The 21,948-nt window shown below is 42.4% G+C and overlaps 2 protein-coding genes across 3 annotated transcripts; both read left to right on the top strand.

Moving 5' to 3' along the window:
• Positions 1–193: 193 nt before the first annotated feature.
• On the top strand, positions 194–4,566 carry arf3a (ADP-ribosylation factor 3a). Its single transcript, XM_005914742.3, has 5 exons — positions 194–280; positions 1,367–1,580; positions 1,677–1,787; positions 2,099–2,223; positions 2,314–4,566. Exons 2-5 carry the CDS (start codon positions 1,433–1,435, stop codon positions 2,473–2,475), a joined length of 546 nt encoding a protein of 181 aa, XP_005914804.1. The 5' UTR covers positions 194–280; positions 1,367–1,432; the 3' UTR covers positions 2,476–4,566.
• A 2,872-nt stretch (positions 4,567–7,438) lies between these two features.
• On the top strand, positions 7,439–21,412 carry erbb3b (erb-b2 receptor tyrosine kinase 3b). Of its 2 annotated transcripts, none has more exons than XM_014339166.2 (28): positions 7,439–8,095; positions 9,428–9,582; positions 9,694–9,880; positions 10,395–10,520; positions 10,613–10,675; positions 10,841–10,959; positions 11,582–11,723; positions 12,536–12,649; positions 12,740–12,857; positions 12,950–13,023; positions 13,444–13,534; positions 14,857–15,059; positions 15,203–15,335; positions 15,431–15,524; positions 16,080–16,237; positions 16,352–16,408; positions 16,641–16,782; positions 16,885–17,004; positions 17,087–17,185; positions 17,313–17,498; positions 17,583–17,738; positions 17,867–17,942; positions 18,079–18,225; positions 18,597–18,694; positions 18,779–18,955; positions 19,038–19,109; positions 19,356–19,647; positions 19,776–21,412. In XM_014339166.2, the coding sequence occupies exons 1-28, from the start codon at positions 8,020–8,022 to the stop codon at positions 20,690–20,692; spliced, it is 4,392 nt and encodes a 1,463-aa protein (XP_014194652.1). In that variant the 5' UTR covers positions 7,439–8,019; the 3' UTR covers positions 20,693–21,412. The 2 variants fall into 2 exon arrangements, with proteins under 2 accessions (XP_014194652.1, XP_005915059.2); XM_005914997.3 differs by having other exon boundaries at positions 16,882–17,004.
• The last annotated feature ends 536 nt before the right edge of the window (positions 21,413–21,948 follow it).

Here is a 21,948-nt window from a genome sequence, read left to right as displayed (position 1 = left end):
CATATGTGAGATAGTGGGAATAGCTATCAAACTATTTATTATTCTTTGATGTTCCTCAAGAAAACAAGATGAGCCTCAAATAAGCTGTAAGGTGATGGTGCATACAGTAACTTTTCAGAGCTGGAGACAGCAGCTCCTGGCTTTTAACAAGTCGCCGGGCGATGAGAGATTGGCAATCCAAGTATCGCGAGAACTCGCAGTGTCACAGCTGCAGCTCATCGCGAGACTATCATCCAGTCCTTCGCCTGAATCCAGCTGGTACCCTTCCTGCCGTTGACGGGTAAGTGTGAACGAGATGCAAATGGTGAAATTGCTGAAAGAGGTATACGAGCGCTAAAAAGGTGGTTTCATTTATCACCGCTTGAGTTGCCTTTTAAATGCTGCGAGGGGGGAAATGAACGACCCTTAATGTACGACATGAGGCCGACTGGCGCGCTTGTCGTGACTGTAAGAGGGGGGATTATAGCACACAAATTGACCCGGAGATTTTATTTATGTTTTCAATTAAATACCGACGATGTTAGCTCACAGGATAGCAAGCAGATTATGTTCGGAAAGTGAATGTTATCGAGCCGAAAGAAACGTGATTTGGGTTCAAAATTCATCGACTGCAGCATCCGCCGTCTTCGCCTCGCATTATGACAGATGTGTGTGGATGTGCGGCCCCTGCAGCTGCAACGGGCTACGCTAGCACCTGCTGTCCGTGCGTTTGATAGAAATGAATGGAAACCTAGCTAGTCAGAGGAAAAGCGGCCAGTCATTAAAACACACAAGAGGGATACTTCACTGCCCCACAGAAGACTGCTAGTTTAAAATAACCCTCTAAAAACCAATGCGACCCGTGTAGTGTGTGTTAGCACAAGTTAACAGGCAAGGTTGGCCTGTAAAGGGCCCATTACCACTGAAGGGCCACCCTCCTCCTCAGCTCTGTGAGCCTGACTGTGTGCAACCATAGACAGCATTAGGTTATGTGTCATAATAACGTAATATGAAATGAGTGTTACCCTGGCATATCTTCAGTTGCCTAAAAAGAGCATAAAAAGGTGGTTACTCAGCACCACATGAAAGCTGAGCCACATAACAGAGATCCAGCATGGCTGCTCCTTTCCCAGTGAGCTGTCACTGTAAAGGAGCAGCTTTCGAGTCAGGTCAGCTGCCTGCCGGGGTGTGAAGTATACGTTTCCTGGCTTTCCTCTGAGGGGGCACGGCTGCGAGCAGTAAGGGAGGTGCCAATGCTGAGATGTGTTTTTGAACAGCTACTGTCACACCACATGTTTCTTTGTGTGTGTGTGTGTGTGTGTGTGTGTGGTTTCGACTCTCTAAACGTGGTTCACGGTTTGTTTTGTCTGCTTGTTGCTATGTATAGCAACAAAGCAGCCCGTGTAACAGTTTGTTGCAGTTGTGCCCCCACCTCCTCTCCTCCCGAGGCATCATGGGAAACATCTTTGGGAACCTGTTGAAGAGCCTGATAGGCAAGAAGGAGATGAGGATTCTCATGGTGGGGCTGGACGCTGCAGGGAAAACCACCATCCTGTACAAGTTGAAGCTGGGGGAGATCGTCACTACCATCCCCACAATTGGTGTGTGACTGTCTGCCTCTAAATAAAAAAAACAAACATGTGTCTTAGAGATCATGTGACCCATTTTCTATTTGCTTGTTGTCTCCTCCACCCCAGGTTTCAATGTAGAGACAGTGGAATACAAGAACATCAGCTTCACTGTGTGGGACGTGGGTGGCCAGGACAAGATCCGTCCTCTTTGGAGACACTACTTCCAGAACACCCAGGGTGAGATGCATCAAAAGCATCTTAGGTGAAAGACCAGCCAGCATGGTTAGAGTTTTGTTTGTTTTTTTTTAAAAAAGGCCTCTCCAGTCCTGCTGCGGATCCTGGAGCGCACGCTCGCCCCCAGCACCTGAGGACAAAATCTGACTAATCCTTCAGATGATGTAATTTGCATACAGGCTCCAGATGTTTCAAATGATCATCTTAGTCATGTTCAAATCCCGGACAACCATTAAACATGCTTTGACAATATGCTTTCCTGACAATGTGATGTGACCTGATTGTTTTTGTTCGGTTTCAACTTATTCCTGCAGGTTTGATCTTTGTGGTGGACAGCAATGACCGCGAGCGGGTCAACGAAGCTCGAGAGGAGCTGATGCGTATGCTGGCTGAAGACGAGCTGAGGGATGCTGTTCTTCTAGTCTTTGCCAACAAACAGGTATCCACCACATTACGTTCCCCCCTGCTTTTACGCCTCTTGCCTCACCAACTTCCTGACGGACACTTTGTCCTCTGTGATTTTGTTCAGGACCTGCCCAACGCCATGAACGCCGCAGAGATCACAGACAAGCTGGGCCTGCACTCCTTACGTCACCGCAACTGGTACATTCAAGCCACCTGTGCCACCAGTGGGGACGGCCTGTACGAGGGTCTGGACTGGCTGGCCAATCAGCTGAAGAACAAAAAGTGAAGGGCCGGGTCAGTGAAGTGGGGAAGAGCCTGGGTGCCAGCTCCAGGTTGTGGTTATAGGGGTTCCATTGTGTTTACATAGAGAAGAAAAATGCTGAAAAGCTCCCAGGGGGTGACTCTCAGTGGCTTTCTCCCCTCCCCCCATCTCCCCCCCACCATCCACCCTCGAAATACTTCTTTATTTTTTTTCCGTTCTTTGATTAATTTGATTTGTTTGAATCTGTGGTGAGCATTTTTAATCATTTACAAGCAAACTTTATCTAAGTTATTTACAATCTATAAACAAATAAATATGTACTGTATAATATTACTGTAAAGGTATATGAATTTGCTCTACTTTGCAGACCTCCACCAACATTTAATTAGCTCAGCAATTGTGATGGATCTCAAATCGTGACGGCAGAGCAGCCTTCCCTCAGAAACTACAGACCTGGTGTAAATTATAAAGAATGTCATAATATTATAGTGGGAGTACTATTACTATTATACTCGTACAGATAAATGTAATATAACTGTCCATACTGCAACCAAATTATGCTCTTCATAGTTCAAAACTTTTAGCTATGATTTCGTTTTATTTATGTTGAATTAAACAAAACGTGTCTACTTTCTGGACAGTCGGAAACAATATATTTAATATTGATATTTATTGATTTTTTTGCGTCATATAGTTTCTTTTTCTTTATTCTAATGTGCATTTACTGCTAAAGGCAGCTAGTTAAAAACAGAAAAAGAAAAGAAACCCCAGTATCATTGTACATTACTGCTTCCCAATCTGCATGGAGATATCCCAGTACTGGCTCGTGGGCTTGTAACAGGCCGCTGCTGTAAATAAAGATTTGTTCTAGCTGAGTTGCCTGGCACAGACGGGGTTAAAACAGTTTGTCTGGCATCGGCGAGGTGTGATATCTAAAGTGATACAGATGACAAACAGGCACTCTGTACCAGCTCTGTGGCTCAGAAACAAAATGCTGCTATTGGCCTGCCCTGTGGAGAGTGATGCAACACAGCATGCGACTGGCAATATTAAGAGAGCTTACATAGTTTTGAATGTTTATTTTTGTTTTTTCGATCCGTTTGTGCAGCATCGCTGATTTATCCACCGTCAATCGGCATGACATCATGTGCGTCTCACTTTTTCGTGTTGCACAAAATTACTCTAGACTCACTGTTATTGTATAGAAGGTGTTGTCTGTTTTTTTTTAATGGAGTGTTTCTTTATTTTGTTGAGTTATTTTTTCCTTAATTAGCTAATTAGATCAGACTGTTGCATTTTTTGTTTTGGGTTTATTTTGGGGAGTTTTTTTCACACACAAAAAAATAAAATAAGGAGAGAAGATGATAGTAATACTGCATCGTAAGGCATGTTAATACTGTACAAGATCTGTAATAAAAGCGAATTATAATAGCCTGTTTCCTCAGACTATATTTGTTAGTCTTAATCACTGCTGCTGGTTGGAACAATGCTGTACTAATAAATGTTATGGATTTAGTGTAAAGTTTACCGAACAACCTTCTAATATGCAAAAGCATGCTTTTCTATGTTGGCGCAACTGTATATATGTCGATGTAACCGGGAAAGTGGAACCGTGGTTTTCGAGGTGAAACCAAAAGCGCTGTTGATACACCTGTAGATAACGGGGTCAGCGTGTCGGCAGATAACTGACAGCAGCTTGTGTGTGCGTGTGTGACGTGCATTATATTCTGTTCGGTTTGGTGTGAAAATTGTTTTCGTGGCCTTATTTAGCCAGTGGTTTCATTTCTCTTTGATAACAGGTTTATATGTAAGAAATATCTAGCATTCAAGTATCTCACCTTTGATCTGTGACACCGATGCACTAGCAGTTCTGATGTGGCTAAACATCCCTCCCTCTTTCAGCGTCTATTTTCTGATTTTAACTTTCAAATAAAGAAAAATATTAAATGAGGCTGCACGACATTCCAGCTGGCGATTTGCTCTGAGAAAAAAACCGAGTATAATATGAAGAGGAGGAAATTTAAGACAGAAAAACCCAAGCAGGTGCAAAAGTGTTGAATGATTGAATTATTCCTGACACTGCATCAATCAATAAAGATACCAGAGTATACATTTGCTTTGCCTTGCTCATTTTTTTCCTTGCTATTGTTTATTGTCGCGCATGTCGGTCATGATTCGAAAACCGTATCACGATTACGAGCGTGCTGCTTTTATCTTCTCTTGTCTGTGGCTCAAACTCAATTTCAAGTTGACAGTTCGCCCCAGAATCAACTGTGCGAGTCCGTATTTATCAATCATTGTTCTTGGATAAGTTGCCCAGTTTTGAAGATGTTTGTCTGCTTGAATAAAAGGAAGCTACAGAGTATACTTCTGGTGCTCAAAGCACCAAGACACTGCGTTTGATGTGGGTGGTGAGTGCAATGCGGTAGAACGAAGGCAATTCTCACACAAACTCCTGTGTTTGATTTGGAGGTGATGTGTCCTTTTAAGAGCCCTGCTAGGTTTCTTGAAACAGTTTGATCCTCAATTTGTTGGACAGAGACACTGTTTTTGTAGTTTTGCTTCTGTACAGTCATTTTTAACTCAAAGGACAAATTAAACATAATGTCTGAGGTCGATTCAAAGTTAGAATTTTTATTTTATAGTTTTTATTGTTATTTTTTAAAACATGAGGCTCATAAGAGATGTCATTGCAAGTTAGGGAGACCACGTTAGGTTGAAAAAGCCAAATAAGAGTGATAACAAAATAATTAGGAATGGCCGAAACAACATTCTTAAGAAGTATAAATGCAGTGATCAAGTCAGCAGCTCCCAACAGGCCTGAAAAACCAGAGAGGACAACTGGAGTGCATGATGACAGAATTATTTCTATGGTTAAGAAAAACAGCTTCACAGCATCTAACCAGATCAAGACCACGCTATAGGAGCAGGCGTGTGTGCACGTCAGTCACATCTTGACTGTTGGATTTCAAATCTGTGGCGGTGTACAGAGGCAACACTACAAGAACTCTTTGCACAACACATTATTGACCTAACCGTACTTCTCCTTCATTGATGAATCCATAATAAACAGTGAAATATTTTAAAACTCTAACTGTTGCCTCAACACATATATGTTCAATGGAAAGTCAATCGATTTCATGTGTGCTCCGGAGGTTTTAAGTTGCACATCTGGCCTCCAAACTGGTTGTGATGTCACAATATCCTCTTATGCCTACACATGTTGAACTTTGATTTAAGGTGAGCCTCATTTTCAGCAGATTAATGGGAAACAGCTTTGACGTCCCGTACGACGCATGTATCACCCTGAACAATGAAGGTCAAAACTCTAAATGTGAGTTAGACTCTTTTCTTTTTTTTACATGAAGTGGGAGCTGATCGAGAATAGTTTTAACTCAGTAAACTGTTTACCGTACCAGTCATCAGCTAAGACTAAAATCAGACTAACAGCACATATTACAAAACTGTGGGATCTGGCTCTACACAGCCTTTCTTTTGTCCTTTATTAACTGCTATTATCAGGAGAAGTTTGGCACAATCAGGTAGTTTGCCTGTGGAATTGCTGCACTTCACAGAGAGTCATTTTGTCTGAGCCAATCAGAGGTCCATGTAGGGGAGAGTGCTGCTGTGTCTCCAAGGGTGTGACAGCAGTATGTGAGTCGGAGCTGCTCCCGGGGCCACCAGCCCCCTTGGCCCCCTGCAGGACCGCTACAATAGTGGCCCCAGGGCAGATGCCATAGCTGGGATTCCCACTCGTAACCGGGACACCTTCGCCCAGGGCACAGACACACTGGCAGCAGCCCCACAATCAATTCATCAATCTCTGAAGGGAGTGGCAACTGCAAAAGGCCACAGCAGGCACCCCTCACAGTTCCCCTTGGAAGGGACAGGGCCACCAGGGCTGACACAGAGACTGACACCATGGTGGCGTTGTGAAAGTGCCAAGCTCTGGAAATACTATAGGCAGCTATTTTTTCTTGACGGGGCAAACAGAGAAACTCTCATGTGAAAAATGAACACACACAAAAAAAGTGCATCTGGTGACAATCTTACACTTTACACCGTTTTACTCGGCAACAGGAAAGTTTCACATTGCTGTTTATGAAACAAAACAACTGACTCAGTCTTCAAGATTTCTTCCAACAGTTTTTGGGCAATGGTGTTTTTTCCCCCAAAGTTTTCCATTATTCAGTGACTGACTGGATTAAAGGCTCCTTATTTTATTAGAAGAAATTAGAGATTGGATCAAATGTCCAATAAACAGTGTGTAAAAATAGCCATCCATGTGCAAACGAGTCTACCCATCACAGGGCCCTGTAGCAGCTGTGAATTCGGATGCCCAAGTGTCAGACTCTGGCTCCTCCTGCTGGACAGAAAAAGAGGCTGGAGTGGGGCATTTGAGACTCCTGAGTCCAGGCAGATGAACAACAGAGACATTAATTACTGGACACATAAACCGAGCTGTGGTGTTATTTCTTGGCGTCTTTTACCATCAGGTTGTTGAGACGAACATTAAAATCCAAGTTCATCTCAATCTCACCATTCTTCCCATTTCCTGCACATGGATGCTTGCAAACAAACTGCGGATTGTTCGGCTCTCCCTCCCTGCCGCATTCAAAAATAAGATTAACAGTACATCTGTCAGAAGCGGTTAATGATTTCCATCCATTAGTGGCCCGTTTTCACCCGCAGCTCCGTGTTCAGGAATCTTGTCTGCTCCGAGGCCATTTTCTCAAATTAAGCATGTTCTTGTTTTGGGTTCAGAAGTCACTTGACTGTCTGACAATGTGGCCATTGTGGCAGGCTGCTCCACACGCATCAAAGAGGTGATTAACCAGTTGACAGGGCTGCGGGGACAATACTGCTCTTTACGGGGGAAACAGTGCGGCCACTCAGAGCGCTGGGCTCTTACTGGGTGGGGGGACCGAAACGCCGCTTCCACTGCTGACAGCATGAACAAAAATAACTGGTGTTCAAACTGCTGCACACGGCAAATATTCACATCCAAAACCAGCTATTTGCTGCACTGAACGACCTGTACTTGTCTGTCTCACTGGCTCGTATGTCATTCAGCTTTTTTGTTATTATAATGTTTTAGGTGGGGGTGTTTGTAACGTTTTAAGATTTCTGTCAGTGCTATTGAGTCTGTCGTTTCTCGAGGGCTTCATAAATTTATCAGAATTCTTTGCTTTAGTGTAACAACCGAGGCTTCAGCTCGAAATGACGGACAAACCGCTGATTGGTCGGGATGTTGGCCAATCACACGTCCCCATCTGGGAGGGAAATTCCCTCATCACAATAAACTACAACTTGTTCACTGTTTTCAGTTTTGCAAGTAGTCTGAGGGATGTTTGCGCTCTTATTAGGTGGTTTGAAGGAGTTGCACTTGTCCTTCACTTTGACTTGATCTGATTTTCCCTTTAATAGACACTTTTTTTTACTTTTATACCCCCATTACTGTATATCCTTTAGTCGATTTTTTCCCCCTGAAATACATATTGGCTCTTCGGAGGACTACCTAAACCGCTTTGATATGCAGAGATCTCCGTGAACAGGCTGGACATCAGCATGGAGCAGTGGCGAGTCATTTTACTGGGAGTGATTTTGTCTTGGAGGCTTCGAACATCATCCCAAACGCATGAAGGTGAGGACGTGATTCTATATCTGAAATCCTTTCTTAGTTTGGATCTCGTGAAATTTAGACAATACCGAAATTACCAGACAAATTATAGCAATAGAATAGAATTAACTGTACTTAAAGATGTCGTAGTATAAACTGATAAACCTCAGCCTCTCTTTGTTTGGTTCACAGCAGACCACTCTTTCTTAAAAGCTTTTTTATTGTTATGATCCAGGCCCTTGCAGTGCACTTTAAAAATCTGCAGAGAACAGCAAAGATTCACTTTAAGAACTTCTATTTACCATTAACTGATTGTCACGCTGTCAGTAAATTCTTTCTGATAAAATTTAATGTGGTTTTCTGCAGTTACAACGACATTAATGTGCAATCTTTGCCAACATTCAGATCTCCCTTTGCGATAGCTGTCAGACAATCACACTGTTTTTCTTTCCTGTCAGGAGCTTTTGTTTACTTACTAATTTCCGATCACTGAGCCCTTTCATGAATGTGTTATGCTTCATATAAATACAAAATATTAACAAATAATTTAAGTACTAATGCCTGTTTTTGAGTTATCCCAAGTATGAGTTAAATATTATTGAGATTAGCTGAATATTTCAGGGCCAGTGTTTGCTTAAAATTGCCATGTATGAATATAAGTGTGCATTAGGCAACAGTCCTTTGTCAGCATGTAACTTTCCATTGTTATTATGCAGCAGTCTTCAGGGTCCTATAGCTGTGTGTTATGTGTTCATAACGAAGACAAGAGATATGACTTGTGTTGAGCGAGTGCTGCAGGTGGCTAACGTTTGCACATTAAAGGACCAGTTCCTCAGTTTTTTTGCTGGGCACTCAGAGATGGTGTGTATGTCACCTTCCGTTCACGATATTTCCCTTCCCTCTGCCAGAGAGTCGCGTTCACACACGGCCCATTGTCTTTTGGTATGATCTCAGCAATGCGCGGCTTGCAGACGCACATGCACACGCATACACAGAAGCACTGTCTGTCACTGCAGCACTCATCACTCACTGAGACACACTGTCCACATTTATAGCTTTACAACAATGACGCACTTTGTCTGAGGGAAAATTTAAAAAAAAAAAAAGTCACTCTCTCTTCTGACCCCCCTGACCTCCTCTTCATCAGCCCCAGGCCTGGACTGCTCCATGTAAGCGGGTAACAGCCTGCCTGTTTCTCTCTGCTTCACATCAAAATCTGTAGCCAGCACAGGCATGAACACAGCATCAGGGAGAGTCACCAACCCTATAAATACCACAGACACAACACAGCCCACAGTACTCACTTTCCCAGTGTTATTTACGTTCATTTTCATCTTTATTCCCTATCTGTGTTAGAAGTGTGTCCAGGGACGCAGAATGGACTCAGTTCCACAGGCTCCCAGAAGAACCAGTACAATCTGATTAGAAACCGGTATTATGGCTGTGAGATTGTAATGGGAAACCTGGAGATCACACAGATTGAGAGTAACTGGGACTTCTCCTTCCTCAAGGTAAAGGTCATGTTTCCTTACTCTCCAGTCGTTACATTTGGAAAAAGCGTTAAAAAGTGGAGAACATATTGGAGAAGTAGCCTCTTATATTAATGGTCTTCTTCACTCTAGAGAATCCGTGAGGTGACTGGCTATGTCCTTATTGCTATGAACCACTTTCAAGAGATTCCTCTGGGCCAACTGCGCGTCATCAGAGGAAACAGCCTGTATGAAAGACGTTTTGCTCTATCGATCTTCCTCAACTACCCCAAGGACGGCTCCAACGGCCTACAGCAGCTGGGACTCGCAAACCTGACGGGTTAGACGAACAACAGAAAAACAGATATTAGAGAAAGAAAACGTTCAATGTTTGTTCTGTAAAAGAAAATGCTTTCTGAAAACCAAGGCGTTTGTGACAGTGGGGAGTGGTGCATTACATAAAATGGAACAATTAAACTCAACATCTCAGGTCAAGCCTGGTCCTACTGGAAGTCCCTTCCATCACATACAGCTGTGGTCAGAAGTTTACATCCACTCAAGAAGATAGGCATGAATGTCATGGGAACTGGTGCTACATAAATAAAACTGAAATGAAATGACCTGAGAGATCATTCCTTTTACCTTGTTCCAAATTCTGCATCTTTTATTGGTTTTATTGTCTAATTCTTTCAAACTTTTTTAGTATTTTCTTGGAGGCTTAAAAAACCTCGTGAAAAAAATTATCCTCATACTGTTTTTTAAAGTGTATATTTTGATTCGCCTCTGATCCTGATATATCTGCTGAACCGTTTTCTCTGTCTAGCTTGCGTTATGTTTCACTAATGTTTTCACAGAGATTCTGGAGGGAGGGGTGCAGATTATCAATAACAAATACCTGAGTTATGGTCCCTGGATCTTCTGGCAGGATATTGTCCGGGACAGCAGCTCTCCTATTGATATCAAATACAATGGAAAGAAAGGTCACTACTGGTCTGCTATACGTATTCCAATTCATCTCTAAATCATCTCTTTTCATAAGAAGCACTTATCTTTCTATGTCTCTCTTTTTTAGGCCCATGCCATAAATCTTGCGGAGATTATTGCTGGGGACCAAACGAAAAGCAATGCCAGATCTGTGAGCGCCCACGTTTTGTTTTTCCTTTGCCTCCTCTTCACTTCACCTCATTATATCTCTTCAAAGCTACACAGAAATACCCGGAGACAGACACGCACACAAAGATTCAACACGCATACACATTTATGTGACTTCTGATGAACTCGTCTCTCCTGTGTGTTTTAGTGACTAAGACGGTGTGCGCTCCACAGTGTAACAGCCGCTGCTTTGGCACAAGCCCGAGGGACTGCTGTCACATAGAGTGTGCAGCAGGATGTAAAGGCCCCCAAGATGTGGACTGTTTTGTAAGTGAATTATCTTTTTGTCTTTGGAGAGGTTTGCTGATGAAACAAGAAAATGGCTTTATTTTTATTTTATTTTTTGTTAATTGCATGGAGGATTTAAGTCTAAATTCCTGTGTCTCATGCTGGGAATATTTCCTTACTTCCTGGGCCCAATTCTAAATCTTGAACAGGTTTTCCAGAGTTTAAGGGACTAAGACTAATCCTTTGTTTCCTTTATTCTTCTGTGGTATGGATGCTCAGTCTGCCTTTAATTGTTGCCATGTGATGTAGCTTGTAAATACAATAGTTCATGCAAGCACATTCTTGTACTGGAGTTTATATTCATGCTTGTGGCTCGCACAACCTTACTTTGATGAAATTAGGTTTAACATCAAGTTAAATTTGGAAGTAGTTGCACATAATATAACAGCATGCCATAAAAAAATTATCCACAGTATTCAAAAACAAAATTCTTGACCTCTTGGTGTCATTAGAAGAAAAGTAATTTATAACCAAAATCTGTATGATTCAGCCTCTGCGGGCCATGAATGTCTTTTGAATTGTGATGTACTTCAGCAGCTTCACCTTTGGGCTTTTAGTATTTCATTTTGATTCTCTTCTTTCTGTGTGTGTTCCTGTAAAGGCATGTCGTCATTTCAATGACTCCGGAGCCTGTGTGCCGCAGTGTCCCCGGGCTCTGATCTATAACAAGCAGACGTTTCAAATGGAAACCAACCCTAATGCCAAATACCAATACGGATCCATCTGTGTGTCTCAGTGCCCCAGTGAGTGGCCTGCATGTGTTTACAAGTCTAAAAGTTTTCTTGTTACTTTTTCTCTTTCAGTTCTAAGGTTTGAAGCATCAGGTTGTAATGATAAAAATCATCTGGTCCATGACAGGCTAACAACAACCTCACATTAACAACAACACATGACATATTACACTGTGCCAAAATGCACAAGCAGCATGTGAAAAATAAAGTGCACTCTTTCTGTTTCCAAAAGGATAAAGAGAAAAAAGATTAAGGAAGGATTAATTAATTCGCTGCCATTAATTAGTCATTAGCAAGCATGACCACATTTATGAAAACTAGGCCACTTGTAAGGCCACTTCCAAACAAGTCAATCATTCTACGACGAGAAAGATTATTCACAAGTGGAAAACTTTCATCTCCCCGGGAGTTTGGCGACCTTTTCATATACTACACACTGAGCCTGTTCATGAAGCTGCAGTCAGCACTGATATATAGTATCAGATCTAACATAATGCTAGTTAATGTTAAACTGTAAGACAGAAAATGTAACAAAGCCAAAAACTAAACACAACACGGGACAGGTACAGCAACTCTAACCAGGAAACAGAAGTTTTCAGGTGTTGTGTTGGATCTGGTGTGTTCATGTGTGTCCCATATTGTCAGGGAGGAGTCCAGGGTGGATAGGAGACATAGAGAATAGAGCAAAGCTGGTAAAAGCTGGTTGTAGGCTTTGAGAATCGACTTAAGAGTCGTATCGTGAATCGTTTTATTTTATTTGCTCCTCTGCATGTGTATAATAAAACATATTCCCTGTGTTTTTCTTTTCTTCCTCCTCCTCACAGCTCATTTTGTGGTGGATGGTAGCTCCTGCGTGAGCGCCTGTCCGTCAGACAAGATGGAGGTGGAGAAAGAAGGCCAGAGGAAGTGTGAGCTCTGCAGCGGACTTTGCCCAAAAGGTTGAAATGAATGCAAATGCGATTTTTCACTTCTTCCACCAAGATTATATCTCAGTAGTCAGATGTGATTGTTTCTGGTCATCCCTTTAGTGTGTGAAGGCACTGGTGCTGAAGACAGGCAGACTGTGGACTCGAGCAACATCAACAGCTTCATCAACTGCACCAAGATTCAGGGCAGCCTTCACTTCCTGGTCACGGGGATTATGGGGTAACTGTCAGTATGTATGAGTAAAGCGTCTCAGGGTATGGTGCCGTACACTTGGTATGTTTATAGTATTTTTCTGTCTTTTATCTTCACAGAGATGATTTTAGAAACATCCCACCACTGGATGCCAAAAAGCTGGAAGTGTTCCGCACAGTCAGGGAAATAACAGGTGTGCTTATGTGTGTAACAGTTGACCGCTTTTTATATTAAATTTCACAATCAAGTATGCATGTTTCCTGCCTGGACCTGTAGTGCTATTCATCCATGTTTGGTGTGAGCTGCCTTTGGAAATACTGGTTGCAAAGATGTCTCCTTTCTCTCGATTATCAAAGCATAATCATGTTTGATTTGGGGTAAACTATCCATTTAAACTTCTGTGAGGTGACAGTCACAATTAACATTAAACTGCTTGCTTTTCTTGTCACATATGAGGCTGTCTTCTATCCCTTGATAACGCACACAAAGGTTGTATCCATCAAATGATATATGCTCTCCTTTGAGGGAAACAAATATCCAAATTATCTGCGATGTGTTATGCGCAGTGTCATTTTCTATCGTCCTTAATATAATCACTGTGTTTTATTCTCAGATTTTTTAAACGTCCAGTCCTGGCCCAAAGAGCTGAATGACCTGTCTGTTTTTTCGAGCCTCACTACCATTCAAGGGAGGACGCTCTACAAGTAAGACTAGACTGCAGATTATACCGTGCACGTGTCAGTGAGAGGCCAGAGCAGGATGCTTTTATCACAACAGCTGATGGATTCAAATGTGTGATTTGGCGTTATGGGCTGGGTCATTTGACCGAGCATTTTGAGTTTCATGCCCTTTTGTATTATGATGTTCCTGTTTGTAAAATTTAAGCTTTAGTCAGTTCTGTTGATATTGAGTTCTAATTCCCTTTTTAGCTCTCCTCTGTCTAGGTTCTTTCCATGTCTGTGTCTTCCCCACTATGTTGGTTTTGGTGTCCTGTCTTCAGTGTGTGAGTCTGTCCGGTCCCCTGTGTTTAAGTCTCCCTCACCCTTTATATGTTTCATTAATGTCTTTGTCTCCCGTCATCTCCCCCATTTGTCATGTATACTCTCCTTGTGTCTCTCTCCTCTGTGTCCCTCTCTGTGTGTCTGTGTTAATGTGCATGTGTCCCTTTCCTGTTTACTTGTCCTCCCCATGTTCTGCTTCATGTCTCCCCTGTCTGTCATGTGTATCCATGTATGTTTCTGCAGCCAGTGGTGTCTAGTTTCCTCTTTCTCGTGTCCACTGTGGTTATGTTTTCCTCTCTCTCGCTGTCTGGTGTCAAGCTTGGTTGTTCCAGTTAACGTCTCCATGTTTCCTGTTTTATTTTGAAAGTCTTGCATTCCATGTTCAGTGTGTTTAGTTTTGCTTCACCTGTGGCATCATGCTCATTTGTATCAGCTGTGTTCCCCTGCGTTTCCATTTCCCTCATCATCCTCGTGTGTATTTCTGTGCTCTGCTGTCATTCATTCTTTGTCAGGTTGCCTGTTATGTTGTGCCCCGGATAATCTTAGCTTTCTAAAACAGAGTTTGACTAAGAATTATAAAATTGACTTTTTATTAAATATGACCCAAAATGAGGGACTAACTATGTTTGTGTGTAAGGGAAATATATTACTCTTAAACCATGGAGGCATTCGTCTTACTCAGACTAATATCTATCTATAGGACTGTCTGTTGAATTACTCATTTATTTATAAGGCTCCAGATCACAACAACAATTGCCTCAAGGCACTTTATATTGTAAGGTAAAGACTACAATAATACAAAGAAAGCCTCAGCTACCAGATGAACCCTGTGAGTAAGCACTTGGCAACAGTGGGAAGGAAAAACTCCTTTTTAAGGGGAAGAAACCTCCAACAGGTTCATTGTGAGACTGAATGCATTACCTAACTACTTGGAACTACAACATAATCTGTTACAGACAATCTGATGTTTTTCCATTTGAATCATCCTTTTCTCCCCTCTTCATCCTCCAACCCTCCAACGAAAGCCATTTTTCTCTGATGGTCATGCGCGTCCCCACTCTTACCTCACTGGGTCTGCGCTCTCTGAAAGAAATCAGTGACGGCAGCATGTACATCAGTCTGAACAGCAATCTCTGCTACCACCACACTGTAAACTGGACGAAGCTGTTCAGAGGCCGCCGAGTTCGAGGCAACAACCTCAGCAACAACAAGCCATTGGCAGAGTGTGGTGAGGCGAGCTGATGGACTAACAGATAACCTTCACTATATTCTAAATGTTATATTTTGAGCATATTAAACTCAGAATTCACTATTGTGTTGTATGTTGTAAGCAAGTAATCAGTGCTGTTCTTACACAGTTTTGTGATGTAGTTGCAGAAGGCCACGTGTGTGATCCGCTATGTTCAGATGCAGGATGCTGGGGCCCAGGGCCTGAACAGTGTCTTTCCTGTAGGAACTACAGTCAAGACGGCACATGTGTGCACAGCTGTAATTTTTACAACGGGTCAGTGGTTGTGAGTTTACATTCTCGTGATTCATGTGTGTAAGTTGAACGTATATGTAATATTTTGTTTGGCTTCTTGGATAATATTCCTGCAGGGCACCAAGGGAATTTGCAGGTCCTGATGGCGAGTGTACCGCCTGTCATCCAGAATGCAAGACTCAGAGTGGGAAAGTCACCTGCACTGGACTGGTAATCACTAGCTTTGATAATCCAGTGACACTGTAGCCCAGTAGTTTATATTTATGATTATTTACATAAAATAGATAAGCAGTAAATTTGTTAAAATCAAGATGAAACAAGAAAGGTACTTAGAGACTCTCTACTTCCACTCTACACATTATCAGTGTCAGGTTGGTTGGTTTATACCAAATTCAAATCCTACCATCCGAATGTCGTAGCAGAGATCAGCACTCATTAGACCAGGCAATCTTCTTTTGAATCTTCTATTGTCCAATTTTGATGACAATTGCAGCCTCAGTTTCTTGTTCCCAGCTGACAGGAGTGGCACCTGGTGCGGTCTTCTGCTGCATTCAGGAATGCTCTTCTGCATATTTCTAAACAAACATGTGATTATTGTATTTTTTTTCTTTATTTTCATATACATTGTATTCTTATAGGGCTTTGTGATACCTCGTATATTGGTGGCATCACTGTTGTGGTTCATTTCTGGTTCATTGTCACTCTAGCAGAGTTTATCTCACATAGTCTCTATTTATGATCCTCCTTTCTCTCTCTCATTGGTAGGGTTCAGATGAATGCGTGGCTTGTGCCAGTTTTCAAGATGGTCCTTTCTGCATGTCCTCTTGTCCCACTGGGATAAATGATGGACAGAAGGGACTCATTTTCAAATACCCCGACAGGAAGGGTCATTGTCAACCGTGTCACCACAACTGCACACAGGGGTGAGACTGGACTTAAAAAAGTCTATATGCCCACATGTTTCCCCAAAGTGAAGTGTCCCAATTAGGTTGTTGAATCTCTGTATAATAAAGAAAACTTTGTCTTTCATTTTTCAGATGCATTGGCCCAGGATTAATGGACTGTTTAGAGACAGCCAGACTGGCAGTTAGTAGGTTAGTGTTTCCTCCTGCTAGTGAACATAAGTACACTGCAATTTGTGTTGCAGTGAACTGCAAATCTAAATCACAAATCATTCCACTGTTATAACAAAAAAAATATTTGAACTCGAAAACTTTATTTCTAAAAGGGTAATTTTCAGTTTCCCCAAATGTAAGCTGGGTTATCATGACATAAAATCTTTTCTTTTTAGCTGATGTGCTCACTCTGTTATTTCTCTGTCTGCAGCGGTCAGATCACAGGCATAGCCTTGGGTGTCCCAGCTGGCTTAATCTTCTGCCTGGTGTTATTTTTCCTGGGCATGCTTTACCACAGAGGACTTGCCATCCGTCGCAAGAGGGCTATGAGGAGGTACCTGGAGAGCGGAGAGGTGAGACTTTACAAAACACCCAACTATATCTTCTGGACTGATTTAACTGCATTTGTTGTGATGATGAAAATCCCCTTGGAATAACTGGTCTGTTTGTAGCAGAGCTTTGAGCCGCTGGATCCTGGAGAGAAAGGCACCAAGGTTCATGCCCGCCTTCTGAGGCCCTCAGAGCTGAAAAAAGTCAAAGCCCTTGGCGTGGGTGTTTTTGGCACTGTGCACAAGGTACTAATTGGCCTGGATTTGTTAGACTTTCACTGATTATCCACAGATTTGTGTGCAGCTCTACATTTAATTTGTTTTTAAGGGCTTTTGGACTCCAGAAGGAGAGACGGTAAAAATACCCGTGGCCATTAAGACAATCCAGGATAGCTCAGGCCGACAGACTTTCACTGAGATTACTGATGTGAGTCTCCTCTGAAATAAGGTTTAACATCACACACAGAAGTTAATGTAAAGATTGAATGCCTGTCTTTTATCATATGCCAAAGATGCCCAGTAATCACATTATCATTGCATTGTTTGTTGTGTAGCATATGCTCTCCATGGGCGGCTTGGACCACCCTTACATCGTTAGGCTGCTGGGCATCTGCCCAGGTGCCAGTCTGCAACTGGTGACCCAGCTCAGTTCACAAGGTTCGCTGCTGGAGCACATCAGGCAAAAGAAGAACAGCCTGGATCCCCAGCTCCTGCTCAACTGGTGTGTGCAGATTGCAAAGGTGAGGACAGTTTTTTTTTATTTGCTTTTCCATGCAAATATATTAATAATCTGTGACTACAAGGACTACACATCTGTTTCTCAGGGCATGTACTATCTGGAAGAGCACTGCCTGGTCCACAGGAATCTGGCTGCACGCAACATCTTACTGAAAAATGACTATCAGGTCCAGATCTCCGACTACGGCGTAGCAGACCTCCTTTACCCTGATGACAAGAAATACGTCTACACAGACACAAAGGTTGTTGTGAGTCATTGAGCTTGCGATACACACTGAATTGTTAAACAGCTTTTATTGTCTCTTCCAGTAATGCAATCAAACACAAACCAATTTGAGTAGACTGTCTGCATTGTTTTCTGTTTATTCAGACGCCAATAAAATGGATGGCACTCGAAAGCATCTTGTTTCGAAGATATACTCATCAGAGTGACGTCTGGAGTTATGGTAAGAGGATGTCAGTGTGTGTGTGTCTGTGTGTCTGTTTGTGGTGTATGCACTAATAAATTAACCTTCCTCTTGAAACGTCACTGTCTGTGAATTTTGGCGTGGAGCATTTAAATTGTCCTCTTTTCCTGGACAGGGGTGACAGTGTGGGAGATGATGTCATTTGGGGCAGAGCCATATGCATCCGTGTCGCCTCAGGAAGTGCCGGGTCTGCTGGAGAAGGGTGAACGTCTGTCACAGCCCCACATCTGCACTATAGACGTGTACATGGTCATGGTGAAATGTTAGTCAAAACATTAGTCTCTCTCTCTCTCTCTCACATACGCGCACACATATATCTCAGGAAGTAGAGCAAACTATTTCAGTCTCCATGTCGAAGTATCCCAGCACAAGATAGTGAACCCTGAATTACCCATGATGCAATTGAAGTGTAAGAGTGTGCAGGGATGTTAAACAAGGTGCTTAGATATAAAAAATAATAATAATAAGGGTGCTTGTATGAATGTGTGTGATTGGCTCATAGTAAAAAGTGTTTTGAGTAATCAAGTTAAGTGATTAAAGTAGAAGAGAACTATATTTACCATTTATTCAGGTATTATTCACAAATACATTCTGATACATGATAAAAATTGGTGTTTTTCTTGTTATGTTTAGGCTGGATGATTGATGAAAACATAAGGCCCACCTTCAAAGAACTGGCCAGTGACTTCACTCGCATGGCGAGGGACCCACCGAGATACCTTGTCATCAAGGTGAGATGGCTACTCATTTTACAACTTTTAGTTCTGAAATATAGTCTTTAATCTTAGTGCCTGTTATTCCTGATTACCCTGCAGCTGGAAGGAGAAGAACCTGTCCCAGATGCAACCCATCGAAGGGAGTCAGAGCGAGGACTTCTGGATCCAGGTTTAGAAGACCAAGATGAGGAGGGACTGGAGGAAGGTTTGGCTACACCTCCTCTTCAGAACTCGCCGTCGTGGAGTGTTTCTCGTTCTCGGATTAATTCATGCAGGGTAAAGAAGGACATCCTGGATTTCTGCACTGTTGTTACAGGATAATTGCAGAATCAGCACACCAATTTTTTTTTTTTTGCAGAGTGGCTCATATCAGCCTGGAAATATAGGATACCTGCCAATGACCACGAGCCCAGCAGACAGCTTCCGCCAGGTTTTTACAAAAACAAACTTTCACACGAATAAATGCAAAGACACATTCTTGATTTCTGATTTGCTCAAAGTTGATATGATTAGCTTCATTTCCAAAGAACTTCACTTTGAATGAGTATGTTACTGGTGTCACGGCCAGCAGGTCAACAAGATATACCTACCTACCTGCGCTCCTACATACCTTCATACCTCTCTCCCTCCTCAGGAAGTAACAAACTATCCATCCCTCTTTGCTTTTCTGTCCCAGCTGTGGTTTCACAGGTCTCGTCTGAGCTCAGTCCGGACTCTGCCTGAGAGGTTAGAGGTCAGGGGGAGTGGCAGAGAGGCAGAGGTGCATGAAGAAGGCTTACGGACGGCGAGTCTTCACAGGGCCAGGATTGGCTCAGAGAGGAGTAATCGTCGTGTACCGATCAGCCAACAGAGAAAACTTTCAACAGCCTCCAGTCCACCCTCGTACAAGGTGTGGACGGCAGAGGAAGAGGAGGAGGTGGACAGCTATGGCTATGTCCTACCTGGCTCACCTAGTATACCAGAAAGAGGTAAATTATGAGCAGTAAAATGGGAACAGTGCCTTGTTGTTTTGTTACATTTTGGTTCAAATAGTTAAATCATGTATTTAACCAAAGCGTCTTTCCTAATCTTCTTCCTTCTTTACACCCTATCACAGTTCAAATCTCCAGAATTTCTCATTCTGGCCAAAGAAACTCAAGGCCTCTTTTCATGGTGATAAATCCCACCCAGGAATATGAAATCATGAACACAGAGGAGAGCGCTCCTCCTCGTTTGGCCAGCAGCGTTTCAAGACAGGAAGACGACCTCACTGTGGGGATTTGCTGCAAAACCCCACCCTTACCCTCCCCAACATTCATGGCTCTGTTACCCATAGAGGACATAGCACACGAAGAAACTCTGCCACCAGACTCAGCTGTAAGGAGGAATCCACTTCATGAGGCTTGTGAAGGAACTGCAGAAGAGCGAATAAACTCTGTAGAGAAACAGCCGCTCACTAGTGACTTCACTAGTGACTTCACTAGTGATATCAGAGCTGTGGATGACCCAGGAGAGCCAGCCCAAGGGAATGGCAGGTATGAATACATGGACATCAGGCACTCTGACTCTACAGAACGAGATGAATCATCACAAGAGAGACGTGGGAGTCAAACATCTGCAAAGAGTGCAGCAGAAGAACAGGAAATACACCAAACAGTGAAGGTGTTGAAAAAGGAGCACAAAGAGGAAGAGGAAACGGAGGAAACCCAGAACACAAACAACAAAGCCACTCTAAGCAGTACGGCCATGCCCAGGCCAGATGTGCTGAAAGGTGGAGGAGAAAAGGTGGAGGAGTATGAGGAGATGAACAGATTTGGGGTGGTGCCCAGCAGATGTAAGGAAACAGAATACCAGAACCTCCCAGTAAAGGGGAGGGTTATTTGTGAGGAGATGGGCGGTGGCAGGTGTACAGAGATTGGGGAATACATCAAGGTGTGCGCTGGTGTGGGGGAACCTGCAAGCAACACATCATTCGACAACCCAGACTACTGGCACAGCAGGCTGTTCCTCAAACCAGATGCTGTGCGCACCTAATAATGCGGCCAGGGACAGAGTCACAGAAACTGCTGCAGCTGCTGTCATAAATGTGGGCTGTTTCATATTCATGTTCACCTTTTTTTTTTCAATTTTTTTATGGGTTCTTTTCAGGAGGAAGAAGAATATTTAAAATATTTTTGATTCTTACTTCTTACTTCTTTATTCGGTGAATAATAATTCATGAAAACCAACTGTGAGATGGTACAAAGCCAACAAACTGGAGGGTGTCCTCAAACATGTATTAAGTGACCTTCGTATCACAGTGAATGCAGTAACATGAGATGATTCCCTACGGTACTCCTTATAGTAACATGAATTATTATATAAATTCAAGTGACTAGTTTGCAGCTATCCTACCATTTGTCATCTATATGTGAACAGAAGCATTTTTTTACATTATGTTGACATTTTTATAATAAAACAATAAAGCGTTGTTTTTGTGGTTCTTTTATTTATTTATTTATTTATTTTTTATTGCTCAGTCATTCAATAAAATGACAGAGTTAAAGAGACTGTACTCTATAGATTTACCGGGGACACGTAAGAAAACGTAAAAGGCAAGAGACGGCACTGGTGACGCGCTCGCGCTACTTTTATTTCAGATGCAGATCAGAGATGACGGAAGTGAGAGTCAACGGTCACATTTTTCCGCTTTTGTTCAAGTAGCGAGAGAAACCGTGAAACCAATGGGCATATTTCATTTCCACCGTATTTTTCAGAGCCTGCTTTTCTTGAAATAAAAAATTTAAATCTTAACTTTATTCCTCAGATAAACTTTTTTCTTAATGTGTATTCGTGTGTGTAGATAGATAGATAGATAGATAGATAGATAGATAGATAGATAGATAGATAGATAGATAGATAGATAGATAGATAGATAGATAGATAGATAGATAGATAGATAGATAGATAGAAGGCAGCCAACATCCAAAGAAGAGCTTTGAATATCCTTCAAGAACCTGAAAAATTATTTCTGAAGACTATTTAAAGAAATTATATGAAGAGAGTATCAACTGTGTTGAAGAATAAAGTGGTCAGTAGCAGTCAAGCAGGTGAATTCTGTACATTAATATGAATAGACATCTGACTATTTTACAGGATAGACAATATAAACATATTTAAAATTAAAGGAATTTGAAATGTACATTGTGCCTTGGTTTAGTGTCTGGAAGAGTCCTGTCTCAGTCAATTATAGATGATGTGAGAGGGCGGGTGTGTGTGTTTAGGGCACGGATGGCTTGGGGATAGAAGCT

This window comes from Haplochromis burtoni, unplaced genomic scaffold (genome assembly GCF_018398535.1).
Source record: "Haplochromis burtoni strain Fernald_Lab_line unplaced genomic scaffold, NCSU_Asbu1 Contig_9, whole genome shotgun sequence".
Classification (NCBI taxonomy): domain Eukaryota; kingdom Metazoa; phylum Chordata; class Actinopteri; order Cichliformes; family Cichlidae; genus Haplochromis; species Haplochromis burtoni.
The sequence above is the reverse complement of the archived record's forward strand: the minus strand, read 5'-3'. Positions and strand labels throughout refer to the sequence as shown.